Consider the following 18180-nt stretch of genomic DNA (forward strand, 5'->3'; position numbering starts at 1 on the left):
CAAAGACAGAGCTGTTAAAAGGACACGAATGAAGAGATAAAGATGTTTCAAATATCGAGATCTTTTTTCGATGGAAAATTTTATGTGAAGTGGAATTAAAGTATTAATAGTCAGAAAGCATTGGAAAATAGACTGTACGTTCATTAAAATATCGTTTCATGATGTAACGAGAAAGAGAGAGAGAGAGTCTCGCGCCAGCCGTCAAATATAAATAACTTATGGGCTATAATTAAAATTTATTGTTCACGAAGAGCTATAAAACCAGACTATTGTGATATTCAGAAGTGAAAGCAAATTGAAACTTTCGAGCTCAGTGATAAAAATTAAGCGAAGGTAATGTGCAATTTTATTATCGTTCGCTGCAGTTTAAACCATGCCTTGTGTCTTTATGCCAATTCATCGTTACGATATGCATTCGCTTCAACTAGCTCCTATCTCTTTAATTCATCGCGAGAACTGACAGGGGTCAATCTGTGTGACAGAACGCCATTATTAAATAGATTGAGGGCGAAACTACCACCCATTACGTTTAATCGGAGCTATCGTCCAAGTCAAACATTTATTAAAATTTCTTTCTCGATAAATTCAAATACGAATGTATCAACAGAGGAAGTGTTTTACGTTAGTACTAGAACTATCGACGATTAAAATACAGAAGTTGCTATCATGAAAAGACACATAACGCAGTAAGAAAATATATTTTGCGAAAAATTATTCAGATCTTCTAAAATGTAGCATTTTAAATCTATAAAATCATTCGCAAGTATCATGAATTTTGACCAATGCGATAATTCTGGTGTTAATATCTTCCCATCTTCTTCAATCCACATTTCTTGATTGAAATTTCAAAAAGCTCGAACTTATTTTCTTGCTCTGATTTATTTTCGAATCGTCGTTATTAAAACTTTCATTCATAGAAGGGCAAATTGTTCTCGTTACAACCAAGGAACGTTGTAGCCAATCTATTTCGATTCTGCGACAAGATATTGGCTCTTTTCTGACTGACCATGTGGAACTTACCGGTGGTGGAGTTGATGAGAAAATAACCTTCCGGATTGCCGCTGGTGATGGAAAAAGTGAATTGTTGGGGCGAGACGTCGCGATCGAACGCCTGGATTTGAAGAACGCTCACACCTGCCGGAGAGTTCTCCAGGACCGATGGATAATAGACTGGAACTTCAGTCAACGGGGTGTTGTCGTTCCTGTCCAGCACCTCCACGTACACCTGCACGAAAATCGGCTGTGAATTATTTACGAGAGATAGATAAATCCTCGCTCTTGTGCGTTTGCCAAAAAATGGAAAAAAAAATTGCCATATTTTTGTAAACTAGAGTTGTGGGCGAATTTTTTAGCGCCGAGTATAGCAGAACTTTGAGAAACGAGGATTATATTGTATCACACGTGCAAAGCAGTAGAGATTAAGATGAATTCTGTTCGAAAATGATCGGTTTTGAATTTTAATCGGTACAAAATTATTGACGCAATTCGTTTGGAACAAATAATTGTTAAAAGGTATCGTTTGAAAGATTCCTGGAATAATTTATTCTTTCTATCGTTGAATGTGTAAGTTATGAAATGTACATTCGTGAACTTCTATTTTATTCGCCGAAGAATGTAATCGAGGAAATTGATTTTAATGTGAAATGAAGCGAAAAGAGCAGGAATATTTGAAGTTTAAATTATAGTAATTAATGTATCACTTCCTGTATTAATCTTCTATAAATACTACATATAAGACTAAAATCGTAGTTTAAAGTGAATACATATTATTAGAGAGCGTATTTTTAAACAATTCGGTAATAATCTTATTTCGCAACGTTGGGCAGTATCATTACTGAATTCTCATTTCCTTATCTTGATTATTTTCTACAATATCAGTTGCGGCATATATAATAAAAATTCACAGTATTGATTATAGTGCATTGCAGTGTCTACGATGAGATTTTAGCTGGTCATGTTAAAACACTAGTGAAATTTCTATCTATATACGCAATTATAAAAGTGTCGTAAATTAAACTCTTTGCGTCGCGTCGGTAACAGAAAACCATTTTCCAATAGTGTAATGTATGTTGCAATATTATGGTGAGAGATAAGTGATACGAAAAATTTGTAGCAGTCGATAGAGAAAATTGGTTCTTTGACTAGCCATCGTTTCGCTACTAGAAGCTTATGCACATAGAAAGTACGAAATAAATAGTGGTTCGTGATACTTTTCCAATATAATGACAAAAATGTAATGGCAGTGTTTATAGTTTAACGTAAACGACGTCATAAGCACTAATTTTTCAATAATTCCTTGATCATTGATCGGAACACAGATTTTTTACCGAGGAATTAACAACAAATTGTATTAAATTGAAAAATTCATAAACGCCCAAAGTTTTACTGTACGTTTGCTATAATATTCTCAAAATACAAAATATTTAAGTAAATTCTACTATTTCTCCCGAAGTTTTAGTATTATGGTGTCCCAAAAAATATTTTTCAAAGATCAGTTATTTCTTCTTCTTTCTTTTCCATTAAGACTTATCCAAAAACCCAATATCATTTGGGAAATATATCCACGTTAATTGTTGTGGCAATGTATTCTCTGCCTGTTCCTATTTTCATTGTCTGAGTGTGGACAATCAAAAATTTCGGAACACGAAGATATTTCTCGGGACAGTATAATACATTAAACATGTAATTTATCTTCCGCATTGCACAAACCTGCAAACTCGAGCTCAGAGGAACCACTCCGTGATCCTGCGCGTACACCGTCAGCCAGTATCCTCTCTTCGACTCCACATCCAACATAACCTTCGTCTTGATGTTACCTGGAACGCCAAAACACATTTTATTAGAAATAAAAAGAAAGAAAGAGAAAATAAAACAAATCTAATGTAACGGAATATTCGCTGGCGTACAGCGATTCCAGAACATTTCTCGATCGTCAATAATTAAAAAAAAAATCAAGTTATGCTCGATCGAAACGTCTCATCGCGTAACTAATCATGCAAACGGAATAGCTGAAAATAGCCACGGTATCGCGAAACATTTTCACCTCTTTGATATCACCATGAGAGGACGCGAGCTGAGTAGGAACAGGTCGTTCTATGCGCGAAAAATAGGAAAGAAAAAAGAAAGGTGGGAAAAGGAAAGAAGGGAGGAAGAGGAAGACAGGGCAGGAAAGATAAGGAGAGAGACGTTATTACCGTCTTGCCAGATAGCTAGCAACAAGGACCGATATGAAATGACGTGCACGTAGATGGCGACTTGCCAAGCGTGCACCCGCGCGCGCTCTCTCGCGCGCGTCAGTGCAAAAATTGGACTGCATTCCTGTTGTTAACACGTCGAGCACGTTGTTCCGCGTGTCTTCGATCGTTTTTGCGACATTCCAGTGCTTACGGTCGGTTCTTGCACCGCGATACACGCCATCAATGAACACACGCTTGGTTTATTACGGTATTAAAACGATAACGTCTCGATACCTGGCGACCAGTGGTCCAAGAACGGGCAAAAGGCTAACAGATATCGAGGCAGCAAAGAGAGGGAGCGAGAGAGAGGTGGAGACCTCGATTAATTAGCAATCCGTGATGTTACGTACGAGAGCAGATGTAGATCGTAATCAAGATTATCCCCGATTTGTTCTGTCAGTAATTGCATCTTCAGATTTCGCTGCAGCATCTTCATTAATCCCGATCTTTCGCGTGGCTCGACCCACCACTTCCTCGATCGTTGTACATTGTATGCGTGCCCAACAGTATCGGTATAATATCGAGCTCGTAATTCCACGATATCGATTAATTATCGGAGCCGAGGCGAAATTCAGCCCAGCGGGAGCCAGATACACGTCGGTGTCCTCGATTATTTATGGCCTCGTTCCCGTAAAATTCACGGCCGTGGAATCGTGATCCGCGCTCACGACTTCACGATTTCCTCGGACGAAGAAAAACGATGGCTACACATGTAATTGGAGGATAGCGCGGCGCCTGAGATATCAATGGTTAATTTATTCTTCGATATATGTATATAATCCGGTATTCAGATAGAAAAATTTACTCGGTCGACGGAAATTATTGGATTCCTTGCGTTCAATGACTGGTATTTCCAGGACTGTTGGAATGCTGGTTTGCATTAATATATTGAGTATATTATACCATACTATTTTTTTAGAACTTCCAATCCACCCGATATAAATCAAGAATGATTTTCTCAGAAGCTAAACTCATTAGCTCAACTTTCTATTAATTTCTCAATCGCGTTAGATAAATACATGTTTTAATTTCCAATTCTTCGAAAACAAATAACTTGCGCCTATGAGTTCGTTTATTTCAACAAAATGACAAATAATAACAAATTCCAAGATGAATATAGAAAATACATATAATAAAAAATGGTCTTCGTAACATCATCTCTCATCATCACTCTCTGCTTTTAAATTTACACGTTTGATCAATGTGGCCTCTAAACGGCTCAAACATAGACCTAATCTCCAAAATTAAAGAAACAAATGTTTGCTTGCACTGTACATTGGTTATATCGAGAAGTTTTCAAAAATTTGACACTCTAATCTCTGATATTCACAGTAATTCAAAAGTCCAAGGAAACTTTGATTAATTGGAAAGAAACGTCTCATTGACTCTACACTCTCCGCGATTGTTTCGTAGCCGCAGAGCACGCGTTACACGTGTTTTCGTGGCTCGTTCAAGCATAGAAGGGGTTCGGTGACGCAGACACGTGCTGCACGTTTAATAGTGATCCGTGGAAGGGGAGAATAAATTAAATTCGCTACCGTGAACGCAGCTTGTACAAGCAGTTTATGCCATCGTATAATGGTGGAGCGAACGAGACAGAAAGAGAAGCAGATACGACTATATCCTACGAATTCGAATGCGATGCTCGCTTTTCATGCCCCAGTTTTTTGTCTAAACAACATTACGGACTTAATTTCTTTCCGGATTGTAACAGGGCGGCGGTCGCTTTCTCTCGTGACAAGAAACTATCTTTCTTCCGTGTCAAAAGACACGCTCCACGGAACTTTTTAGACAGGGATAGAGCAAAAAGCTAGAGAAGGATGAAACGAGAAGAGAGATGCGAAGGTGGTGGTGGCTAATGGAAAAAGTTAAAGACAGAAAGATTTTCTTTGTAACACGAAATGAATTCGTCTGAACGTACGTTCGAGGATATAATTGGAGAATACGACTGGTTGAACGAAGTAATTTTCGGACAAAGAAATACTTATTTTATCTTATAATAATTAATTGTAATTTTAGTAATTTTTAATTGCTTATGCCGTTAACTAAAAATAAAAAATGATAATTTTTGTTCTCTTAATTAGCGCCAAATTATTTACAATTCCTTTGTGACTCTAACTTCTAAATCCTGGATTCTCCGTTTCCTTTTCTTCGCACTGTCTAAGGAAGTTATTTTTAACGAATCCGATAACCGACGATACTAACATAAAATACAATACTACGATATAATCAAAATTCGGAAACAAATATTTTTAATGAGATACATAGCCTCCATAGAGATCAGTGATGCTATGGAAACTATAACAATTCAGTATTCTTTTTAAAAGTTACCTTAAAAATTATTCTTCTAGAAACGTCAAAAGAGTTAACGAAGATAATATACAATAACAGAACATTTAGAGAATAAAGTGTATAATAAAACTTTCAAATAGTATTCTAATTCTACAAGATCTCGCGGCAATAGAGAAAAAACGAGAGTGCACGAATTATGTTCGATCAAAGTGGTCAATCTAGGATTAGAATTAAATCATTCTCGCGAAAACGAGTTTACCCGGTGCTTTACCGTACAGAATCATCGGCGAGCGGTAGAAAACAGAGAGAAAGAGAGAGAGAGGGAGAGAGAGGGGGAGAACGCGTTTTAGCTCGTCGCTAAATTAATTTTGCAACCCTATCGACGTCTATGTAATTGCAATGTCAACTTCGTTCTACTATTTCGCTGCATTCCGCGGTATTCGCTGCTTCCACCGAATAAATCGAAGCATTTCAACCACTACGAATTAGCAACTTTCGAATAATCAATGTTAGATCGAGTTTCTCGTCGTACAAAGTTCATCTGGAGCATGCAATTTCCAAGTTGCCGGCTCGCCCCTTTCTGCACTCTCTGTTCCTCGGGAACATCGATGATTCTAATAATTATAATCGACGACGGGTAGGATTTCGAATAACTTGCTGCTCACTTTATTACGTAATGATAGAGGGAATCCAGCGAAATTCCAGATCAGAAGAGACGTCCCTCCGTAATATTATTGCGAATCGTGCTCGTTACTAGGTAGAGGGAAAATGGAATTTATCGATTTGGGAACAGAAGAAACGACGGTTTTGATTTTGGGTTGCTATCGGATGTACGATCTTTTGAAATCTTGGAATTCTTGTTTCCCGCTGGTTTTATCTCGCTCTTCAATTTTCGTGAAGCATACTCGGATGCAAATAGAAATAGAAGGACTGGTAAGTAAATTTAAGAAATTTACAAAATTCTGAGAGAATACATTTCTGTATTATTTCGTTGATATTTTTTCACTGCATTTTTCACATTTCTTACATTTTATGTGCGTCATACAATCGTAAAGAATTTTAAGAATTTAAATAAGTGTCAATGTTATATTTTTGAATAGTGAATCATGGAAAAAGCCATTTTTTATTTACTACATGTTTCGTGTCTTTTTTCCTCTTTTTTTTTTTTTTGGAATTTGTTAAAATTTTTCAATGATATACCTTGTTTTATGTTGAACTGCGAATTTATTAAGTATATCGATGTACAGATAACCGCTGTCAATATCAAACCTACAGAAAAAGGATTTGTAGGCAATTCGAACAGTTTAATCGGTCGGAGCATTCACCCGGCAAATGACAGATATGAAAGAGCCTGAATCTTGTCCAGCAATTCGATTTGCCAGCAATAAACAATAAATCACTTCGATCACACGAATTAACCTCTTCGAGTTCTCAAACGTTTCAAATCATCGTCCATTTAGAAAGTTTAATAGCGATCGAAATCGTTCGCAATTAATACATCGATGCCAGTCAGTGATATATTATTTCGCGTATTATGTCAAATAACGCCATTTGGAGATTCAGAAATTCAATTCCACGATTTCCATAACACGATTCTGCCATCGGATCTATTTATGTTTCAAAGTTACGTTTCACAAATTACAAATTATCGATATTAATATATTTTCTTCTGTAATGATAACAGGTTTGATAATAAAACAGATACAATTTTAGAAGTAATTTTTACAAATTACACGTCATGTAACAATATTATTTAAAGTAACATTATAAAAGAGAAGTCTGTGATCTACAATTTATAGATCGAAATGGCTACTGCAATAAGGAAGCAGCATCACTTTTCAATAATTTAAGTAAATCAACAAATACTAACTATAAATCAAATTTTTGTTCAAACCTGCAATAAATACATAGTCAACTCATATTCAATAATAATAAACTTTGACACTTTTGAATATCAAACCTACATCTTCCCTTTTATTCCAATAAATATAATTTAACTATTGGATGTGCCTTTACATATTTGCAAGCCTCTAACTTGTCAATTCACTGACATTAAACGTAGGTTGATGAATTATTGTGCAATGATGTACACATTCCAACAATTCCTTTTCCCAATCACACTTTATCAATACAATTTTCTTAACCACAATATCATTCAGAAAAGTCTCATCGATGAATTTCGAATTAAAATTTACGACGAAACATTCCCTTAAACACCTCGTGCTATTCTCAAAACTAACAAAAGTATTCTACCTGCGACAAGCAGAAAGAGAAACAATTTCCACCAGCTATACCATTCGTACTAATACCATAGTGGCGAGACACGAAGTTTGACGACTTGTTGGTCATTAAATTCATCGGTCGTAAAGCAACTTGTTGCGATAAGTAATAGGAAGCACTTGAGTTCTAGAGATCAAGCTGACGGTTCGATTTCCCCAGCAGCCGACACCTTGACGAAGGCACAGTTATTACGTCAAGAAGAATATCAGGATTCGTTTCGACCAATTTGGTGCCGCGACGCATTTCTAACGAGCCGGCGAGGGAATTCGACGAGCTTGTGTTAAAGCATTCGCGACGTGACGCTGTTCCAACGTTTCATCATCGACTCGCGATCAAAGGCACGCGTGTTTGTTACAGAATCGGCCATCGAAAGCATAATCCTTGCGGATACTCGAGCGTCGAGTAGAATACCGTGAAGCGTGGCAAATATTTAATAAGTTGGCCAACCACGTTGTACATCGATAACTTCTTTAGTGATCTTATGGTTGATTGAACCAAATAAAAACGAATTGCTACGATCTATAATATTTCGGATGATTGGTAGGTTGTTTGAGGCATTTGCAATCGCTGTCGAAAGTCGATGTGGAAAGGATTTCGAAGAGTGGTACCGAGAAGAGTTTCTTGAGTGGTTTCTGAAATTAATAGATTTTAGCTGTATATATGATGAAGTGTAATTACAGTCGCTGACGAAAGTAGTTGAAAGTATTAGAAAGTATTTACCATATAAGCTTTTTACGTATACACGTATATCGTGTCAATTATGTGAAATAACGAAATTTCTTTAACTCTGTAACGATACACGACTGTCACGATTATAGTGATGGAAATTAATAATTGTTTCAGAATATTTAATGACCTTTTCTTTTGCAAACATCGATCAACCTTTCTTATCGTCATAATGAAAATAAAGCGAGGAAAGCTCATTAAGGTACCAGGGATAATAGGGGTAACGCTGACAAAGAAATCTCATCAAGTATAACAAGTAGATTTTTAAGAAAATTAACTGAAAATGCACGACCTATCGTGTTTCATTGTCTCTACAGAATATACATTAATTTATGAAGCATTAAATAAAGAAATACGATATCTCTTCGTTTCTAAGTTTTTCCAACAACAAAACAAAAGCAGTTTGAAAGACTGCATTTCTAGTCATTGCTTCAAGAAGGAAAAGCTAGAACAACATAGAAACCGAATCGAACACTGAGCATTTACTTAAAGCAGTAACGTTAAAGAAAAATATCTAACTACAAGCCACGGATGCAAGTATTGCTGCGGGAATGAGGAGAGTTAGTTCCGTAAGATGTGGAAAACACGGCTAATGTTCTCGTCTGATATTCAATTGGTAACGTATATACTCCAAACTAACCATGAACTTTTACAACTTCACGAAACCGGCGAAATAAAATCTCTAGGAACTCGAACAACTATCACGAATCGAATATCAACACGAAAAAATTCTAATTAAAGTAAATCGAACGCACTTTATTTTTCCTTTTATCATTCAATTTATCATATATAGCCAAGCTTGTTTTAACATACGAATTTTATATGAAACGTGTGAGAATCACGCCAAACCTGAAAAACTTCCAACGTAACGTTTGGTAATCCGAAAAAGACATTGTAGCATTCTAAAGTCAGTGATAAACAACAAACTAATAAGAAAAATGTAACAGAGAAATTACATTACAAACATTCGTGTACCCTAAATAATTTTCTAACGAGAGAGTCAAAATTATCTTCATAAAAGCGCGACATAATTCCTACTTTCTATTATCAGTTCCTTTCATCCTCCGCATCTTCCAGATCGTGTGCCAATTTCGTGAAGAGCGAGAGGGAGGGCAACAACTTGGAAGGCGTTAAGAATCTTCGAAATCTTGAAAGGGAGGAGAGCCCGAGGAAAAGGGGAAGAGAGAACGATGTTTAGAGGAATCGTAAAAATCTCTTCTCGGTAATTTCAGCCAGGGCCGACCTATCCCATTTCATAAACGGCTGATACCATTTGGCGTCCGGGATCCGTAAGAGCTTCACGGAAGAGTTACAGAATTCGTTTTCGCGAGGGCTTTGAGCTTTTGTCCGAGTAACGATGCCTCTGCTCGCCGGAAACGTGCAGCGAACCGATCGATGAGCCTTCGAACGGAAAACGCGCAATTTTATAGTCGGACCTGCCATCGCCGAACTATCCTCGCGACCTCCAACCCCCGTGAACCAGCTTCTTGTCCTTCTTTCATTCTTTTATCGAATTCCATCTGTCTCCATCCACCTCATTTTCTTTCTGACATTTCTCTCGACTCTCGATCTACCGCGGGGGAACTATGGCCGATCGTTAACCCAGATTCGAAACGGCGACACTTTAGACGCTTCGCCAATAGCCCGCGAATGTATACGTCTTGATCGCGACACTCCTCCACGGACATCGAGAAACTAAGAAGCTTCTCCGGTGATCGATCTTTACGTTTAGTAGTCGATAGATAGATTCGTTGAAACTGGCACGGAAACTTCCAGAATAAATATGGATCCGCCATTGTCATCGAGAAGTTTCTGTTCAGAAATGGGCGAGTTTAATTATCTGATAAAAAGTTGCTGCGACTCTTGAGATGTTTTATAATACAGGAATTAATTGAGACCAATGAATAGAAAGAAAGGGGAAGATAGGGGGGGAGAGAGAAAGAGAGTAAATATATCTTACTTGGAGAGATAAGATTTATTCCGTTAAATATATTTGGAATATTGGTTCTATATGTGAGATTTTGCTGGATGAAATTATCCTTCCCGTGCTTTCAATGTGTCAATCATTGTTTCTAACTGATGTGTAAGATTTGGTATAGAGAGCTTGAATATTAAGCATTATATGATACTTTAAACGATACCCTTTTACCCTACATTGTTCGTTGTTACTTTAAATGTAACTTTGTGAACGCAACTCGAGTCGAAAGGTAATTTCAGCAAGTAGTTACTGGTTTCCTACGTCGTATGAAAACACATACTTAACATCCCTATACCGCGAAATAAGAAGTAACATCCTCTGCAACCGTATTATAATATTATAATAGAACCCGACAATGAACGTCAATTTCTTCCAATGTAAATTCCAATCAAATTTGCAAAATTCTTCCACAAATATTTTCACGTTTAAAATACACTTCGATTACCAATCACCATAAACAAAATTTTCTCCAGCCATTCCATTTACCCCCAAAGTCATTTCTATACGGTTCGATTATTACTTGCATCAGCCCGCAAGGACTTCTGTCTCTGATATTGCCACACAAAGAAAGGAAATGTGTATTCAACTTATCCCTGTCGCTTGTTTAACGTTTATTCGACAGGCAATATATCCGCGTTCTCCCTTTCTCACATAATATATCCATGTCATATGGCCACGGGGATACGATAATGTTTTTCCACCCCTTTTGATCCCCTTTTTTTCATGATGATATGGAAAGAAAAGGGTAGCATACTACGCGGAGATGTTCGTTCTAAAGCTCTGCTTAATAGCCTGGAAACACCTTTCGACCGTTTCTAAGAAGCGATTTCCCGAATGCAAGCCCATTTGCGCGCCGGAAGCGAGGGTCGGCGAAAGCCTCTTACGCACGATAAGGCGATTGGTTTCCCGCGCGGTGGCCGCGTTGATTAAACTACAATGAGGAAAATTAAACGTAAGAAGGTTTCTCCTTGGCGAGTGAAGATAAGGCGCAGAGCAGAAGGATAGATATATTTAATCCTTTTATTAATCTCTAGTACACAATTTTTCGTTCATCTGCTAGAAAATCGTTTAATTTCTTTGTATAAACAACCAGAAAAATAGAGATAACGTATCTTATTATTTAATTATCAAGTTTCATAAGAAAACTGACTCCGCTGTCTTTGTGTCTAAGGTGTACTATAAAATGATGGCCAGAATTCATTTAGAAATTTCAAGATGTAAAAATATACAGACTGTACATAATATTCAAAGATACAATAGAACATCCAAAGTAGCGTTATAATATTTGGTAGACGAAACAAATCTCTAAGTTTCACTTGTTTGCCTATCCAAAAACAGAAGAAAGGAAGAAATATATAAATCTGTACAAATATCTGCAGTGTACTAGTGAGTAAATATATTAGAAGGCAGACAAAACACAGCTCTCTTCTCTTGTCCTTTTCTTTCACGCGTTTCTTTCCAACGACACAATAGAACTGAGAGTGTAATTGTATCGAGAAAAGTTCGAAGCCAGTAACAAGATTAAAATAAAATAATATAGGCCAGCCAGAGAGGAGAAGAATGATATAAAACAGTCTAATAACCTTTGCTCTATTGTCGTTGAGGTATTTCCACGGAGGCGGCCTCGTACTCAATAAGGAGAACGTTATCGAGCATTCTGTGCATGTTTGGAATACGTTACACGCGGAACGTAATAACGTACGTGCGTAATTTCTGTTCTCGCGCGAACTCGTTACACCCTAGCCGCGGAATTTACGTCTAAGATGGACGATGGAACGTTACAAAAGTACCCCTCTATGCTTCCTATATTTCTGGAAGGAATTTATGATTATAGTCCGTGAAGAAAGTCGCGGCCGACTCCGTGAAAGTGCTTTTTACTTCGAGCAATAATGTTAATTTGCGAAAGACTACAGGCTATTGTGGAAACTCTAAGAGAATATTTGCTAATATAGCAGACAAATATGGCCACAATCTTAGCATAGAGATAAAGTTGTAGTAGTAATTAGATAGACATGTTAGAGAAATGGAAGTACTATGGGAAAACTATGCTATTAAAGGTATACCCAAGGAATGTTGAAATAAATTGAGCAATATACTGACAAGTATACAAAGATATATAAATATTAGGTTGTCTTTCTTTTACAAACACGTCTTTTACAACGATGCATCTTTACATAAACATGAAACCTAATCTGTCGAATGTTGTGGTCTTTATTTTGATAGAACAACATGGATCATACGTAATTCGATAAAATAATATAAAACGAAAGAAACTTTTCGGACGACCTAATAGAAGTGTATTTTCTTATTCACGAGAAGTAGTATCTTCAAATGAGATCAGGCGAATAGATGGTATAATGTAATGTTACAGTCATGATCCATGAATAACACAGTTCAACGCTAATTGTAGACCTAATCGTACAATTTTCTACATAATTTTTCCAAATCACGTTCAATTCGCGCGGTCATGCGAAACCGTGAACACGGTAGCCTCCTCATAAACCAAAAATACCAGAGGGAAATCAGACACACGGCCATTATAACCATTCACAGGCGGTTTCCTCTTAACTTCTCGTGGCAACACACCGCGTGAAAGCCCGAACGCTGATTCTCAATTGCTCGCAAGTAAATAATGCGGTACGCGATTTCTCTGAATCTGGATCCGTTCATTCGCGGCGTTATTTACGACTTAATGCCAGGCGGAAATTCGACAGCGTGAAATGGAGGGAAAAGAACACGAGGATGGCAAATCGTTCCGAGATAGAAGCATCAGTGGTGCAACGAAACAGACGAGACGCGGTGTCGCGTCGGCTCGTGCAAATTCTTCCATGCGTTCCAGATCCAAATCACCACAGGCAAATTGTTCTGGGGTTCAATCGAAAACGCGTTTTCACGAAAAGCTTTTAACGACTAAAACGTCGACCCGACAAAGACTTTACGATCGCGCTATTACCATTCAGGAGTCATTGCAAACACGATGCGTTAGGACGCTGTTGCGACTAACAAGAAAAGTATAAGACGTTTATCACAGGTCATCGATTTAATTCAAACTTCGAACAGTGATGGTATTTGTCATTTTGTTTATAGAAATATGTATCCCATTATGGTCCATGGACAGATAATCGGATGCTCTATATTTTTCGAAACCATTATGGACCAAGCGATAACGCAACATTTCATGTGCATTTATTTTTTATTATTTTATATTATTGTAATTTTATTTTTCGTTTTTTAACATCGTAGGCATAAAAGAAAATACTATGGATTTGTTTAACATTTTTTTCTTCGTTCTTCCTTTTTCCCAAATAGATGCTACGATTTATTCACAAACTATCATTTTTTAAATCATGAGGAAATATTTGCTGTGTCTCTCTGTGGTGTAGTGGTCTTGTTTCAAATTGTTTGTTCGATAATATTGCACAATTTCGCCGTTCTGTTTTGACTTAAAATGTACATGTTGCTCGCCCAATGTATCAGCAATTAAATTAAAATCGATCTAAATTTGTTTCCATTGGATGATGAAAAAGAAGCCGAAGGTAATCGACAATTGACATTTCGTACGCAAATATCTCGTTTATCTTCCTGTTCTTTTTCTCATATAGCGTAAACCAATTGTCAGAATATTACCTTTGCAATGACGTCGCCGATCGCCATGCATTGCGAGCGTTTCCACGTTTCCAAATATTTCTCGTTCATCGTTCCGAAGAGAACAACGTTAATCGAATTCGCGTGCAAATTGTTCGCACAGAAGATTCGACGGTGGCCAATTAGCGTCAAATAAAGTGATCGCTGTGTTTTCAGCACAGTCTTTTTTCATGGACAAAAACTTATTTTACACTCTGTGAAACTACGGCATAGTCGTAGTTTTTACTTGACAAACTTTTACGAAACTTCGGTATCGCTCGCTGTAATATTTCGAGTAAAAAAATTTTTTTAGCGGAGAACTTTTTTATTTCGGTCAACGGCAACGTTGGTATTTTACTTTAAACGACTTTTATCGAATCCCGATAATGTTTCCGGTCTATGGCAATTAATAACGTAGAAATTAATACACGTTCTTCTAATTAGTTCGTTTGTACGAGGTTTCGAACCAAATTTAGTCGCGAGCCTTGTGTTTCGTTTTTTAGTACATCTATAGAAGTCGATTCGTTGTTACTTTTTATAATTAATAGGCATAGTCATACCAAATTCTTGGAAATTATAGAATTTGGCTTCTTTCTCCATAAATATTAACTAAAATATAAATTGAATATTTATAATGATAAATTTAATGTAAACATTGTATCAAGAGAAGTCAATTCGATTAATTTATTCAATCAGTACAAGTCAAAATCCATAATTTAAATTTGAAACTTGATTCGATTAGATAAAACGCTCAGTCATTAAACAAGCAAAATATGGAAACAAGATATCCTAGGTTATAAAAGTAAAATATTTGTACATACTCATTTCAAGATGTGTAGTTAATTAGAAATACCTATATCAATCAGACATCCTTCATTTATTTCGTTCAGTATTTGAATAAAAGCTTGGAAATTCCTAAACAACTCCTTCGTTTACAATTTGCATGAATACCATATAATCAACGTTGTTAAAACTGTTTGTGTCAGGCTTCGCCAAAGCGTTTCACAACGATATTGCTGTTTTCACGAGTAATTAGTCGAGCATTCGTATTCGGTCGAATAAATCTGGATGGAAAACACGATGGAATTGCACGCGTTTCCGTCTCGTATACCTTTCTTCCGTCGCGCCATGTAAATCGGGTTTAACGACCCCGTCGAGTACGCGCATTCTTGAGAATATAATCAATGCCGGCTTCTCTTTCGGAATTTCTCGAGTAGTAGGACTCTTTCAGCGATCATCGGTCGTTCGAATATCTCACGAATCGTGAAATTCCCGCGTCAGCAATTTCCTTCCTTTTATATTGGAATTATAGACGAAATAGACGAGAACTTCCCTGAAGCAAACGTAAAAGGAAAAAAAAAAAAGAAAAAGGAAAAGTAGAGGCAAGAAGAAAAAATCACGAGTTCATCATTGTGACACGATCTCCTTTGTCTACTGTTATGCACAGCAGTTCACGAGGAACGACTCGCGAAAGTTTTCATTTAACGAGCCTGTACACGTACCCGTCGTGACCATTATTTTCATCGGTGTACGTAAACTCATTATATTCCCGGTTTTACGTCGTGGGCCATTACAGTCGCGCGAACGCAAATAACTCGACAGCCACGATGCCCTCGAACGTCATCGAAGTTCCATCGAAGAACGCGTCGAGTTCGTTTGATTCCGCAGGATCTTTTGTGTCTCAGTTTTTAAACGGCAATGTAAGTTTTGCTCGAGTTTTACTGGAAGACTTTGTACTTCGTTGGTATGTATAAGAGATAAAAAGTTGGAATAACGAAGTAAATTCCTTTTCTTCGTTTTCTTATTATTTTTTCTTTTTTTTGCGAAAGGCGAGTTTCAATGTGAATAATGGAAAGTTCTGTATTTGAAATTAACATATAGATATATAACGACGCGATTACGGTATCATAGAAAATCTCTAAATAAAAGTATAACTTAAAAATGTGAAAATATGGATCTTTGAATGTGAGAATATATTGCTTATCTGATTGAATTACGAGGGAGATCCTGGCGGTGAAAACAATTTATTAGGCAATTTCCATTATTATCTGAATAATTATACAATTTCTAGTAGCATCACGGTTTTATGGCGGGAACGGCATGGCTACGTAAACGGGATGGCTATGAACGAATTAACGGAAGTAAAATTAACAGCTGGCGAAATAAGGTCTGCTATCTCATTGGAAGTACATTCGACCTTTCTTCGTTAAACCTAAATTACTTCGTGCCGAGGCCGTTGCAAACCGACCGAGAAAAGAGCCACGATTCTCATAAAAATCCTTCGTTTCCTCGTTCGCCCTTTAATTAGATCGAATGAACGCTTGAACTACTGAAATATAAATCATCGACGGTCTCCTGGTTGTTCGTTCGACCGTTTATAAAATAATATCATTTTTTAATAGTAAAAGGTAGAAAAGAAACCATTAAATTCTACGTTTTAAAATTATTAGAATCTTTAGAATACAATTCTGTTCAAAAATTCCAACCATAAAACAACATAAATCGGAGGTAGGTTCAGAGTCAAGCTGAAGTTGATCGAAGCGGGATTACGCGAACGGCGGATGTTCTAAACAAACTGATCAGTTTGGAAGGCGATCCGAGTGCAACAACGCGAATTAAGAGTGATCGAATTCAGACCAGGCGGATTGAATGATTTGAAACTGGAAATGTGGATTCTAAAGAATTAGTGTTGTTCCAAATAGAAGAGCACCAGTTGAAACTGATAAAAACAAAAGTGCTCCAATTTATACAAACTTCTCTTGCTTATTCTAGATCCATAAACACCTCTTTACATTTGAATTCATCCCTGTAGTTATATATAACGCTGTAGCTTTTTTCTTTTTATCAAACGAAACAAGATTCATCGTAGTTGGTCTTTGGGTTATCAATCGTGTTATGTGTTGCTAAGGCGATACTTAAATTGGTCGTAAAACGAGGAAAAATATATTTAATTTAATGGAAACGGTGTAACGAGTAGCGATCGACGAGGAGCAGAGAGAGAGTCTTGGCAAGCGATATTTCCGATCACGTTCGAAGAGTTTCCAGAGTAACGAAAGGAAAACGAACGCTATGCTATGAAAATAACTATCAGAATCATTCCCAAGGAGGTCGTTATTTCCTTTTAATACGAGAAAGCTTTTCTGTCGACGACAAAGTCGGTTACCGTGAATTATCGTCGTCTATAGGGTGCCACGAGATCCGCCTTCGTCGTGTATTTCTCATCTTCTTTGTTCCTTCGTCGTTCAGAAGCCAATACCCTTTCGATCTTCCGTATTTCTCTTCGCCTCCCTCCTACCAGTCTTGTAAAACGTTACCTTTTACGACAAGACGGTTAATTTTCCATCAAAATCGAATAATCTATTGTTTTTTTCATTCTATCTCTTTCTTCGAAACGAGACCGTCCAATTTTTCCTCTGAAACTTAGTTTTTCAATTGATATTCTTGATATTGTATATCTGACTTTGTCGGTCCACGATGCGCAGATGCTGAATTTTACAATTGAGCACAGATACGAAGATCTTCCTGCTCGTTTGGTTGATACATCGATCAAGAGTTTATATATCTGTGGTGAATATTCTTCTACAAATTCATTGATAAAATTAAGGAGTATTTAGAAAAATCCGAAGAAATCATAATAAACGTCGTTCAAGCATCTACAAACTTCTTGACTTTCTATTTCTGCCCCGAATCTTTCTCCATTTTTACAAATCTTTCTTCGCGTTAACCAGGTACCGGCAACGTCATGGACGAAGATTGAGAAACTCGTTCGCACAGAATTAAGAAAATTACAAGATTGCAAGACTTGTAATGCACGGATCGTTATTACAAGCACTTACTACTACCTCGTTCCCTTCGTAAACGGCTATGACACACGCGTTAGTATTCTGCCATCTTAAACTCGGCCAATGTAAACGTTACAATAAAAGGATCGTATTAAAAGCTTCTTATCGCCATGGTCTTGTCGATAATAGCCGATAAATCGATAGCTATCCATACGTTATATCTGCGCTCCATTGATCGAATCGAAGATAAATGGAAGAACTG

The 18180-nt window shown here is 37.1% G+C and overlaps 1 protein-coding gene across 7 annotated transcripts in view; it reads right to left on the reverse strand.

Moving 5' to 3' along the window:
• Kug (FAT atypical cadherin kugelei) overlaps positions 1-18180 on the reverse strand; it is a 496927-nt gene that overhangs the window by 64306 nt on the left and 414441 nt on the right. For all 7 annotated transcript variants that reach the window (XM_072005760.1, XM_072005751.1, XM_072005742.1 and 4 more), the window contains exons 4-5: positions 2710-2816; positions 1021-1225 (exon numbers count right to left, since the gene is read on the reverse strand). In XM_072005760.1, the coding sequence (XP_071861861.1) occupies positions 1021-1225; positions 2710-2816 (312 nt within the window). The remainder of the gene's footprint in view (positions 1-1020; positions 1226-2709; positions 2817-18180) is intronic.

This window comes from Bombus fervidus, chromosome 1, assembly GCF_041682495.2.
Source record: "Bombus fervidus isolate BK054 chromosome 1, iyBomFerv1, whole genome shotgun sequence".
Classification (NCBI taxonomy): domain Eukaryota; kingdom Metazoa; phylum Arthropoda; class Insecta; order Hymenoptera; family Apidae; genus Bombus; species Bombus fervidus.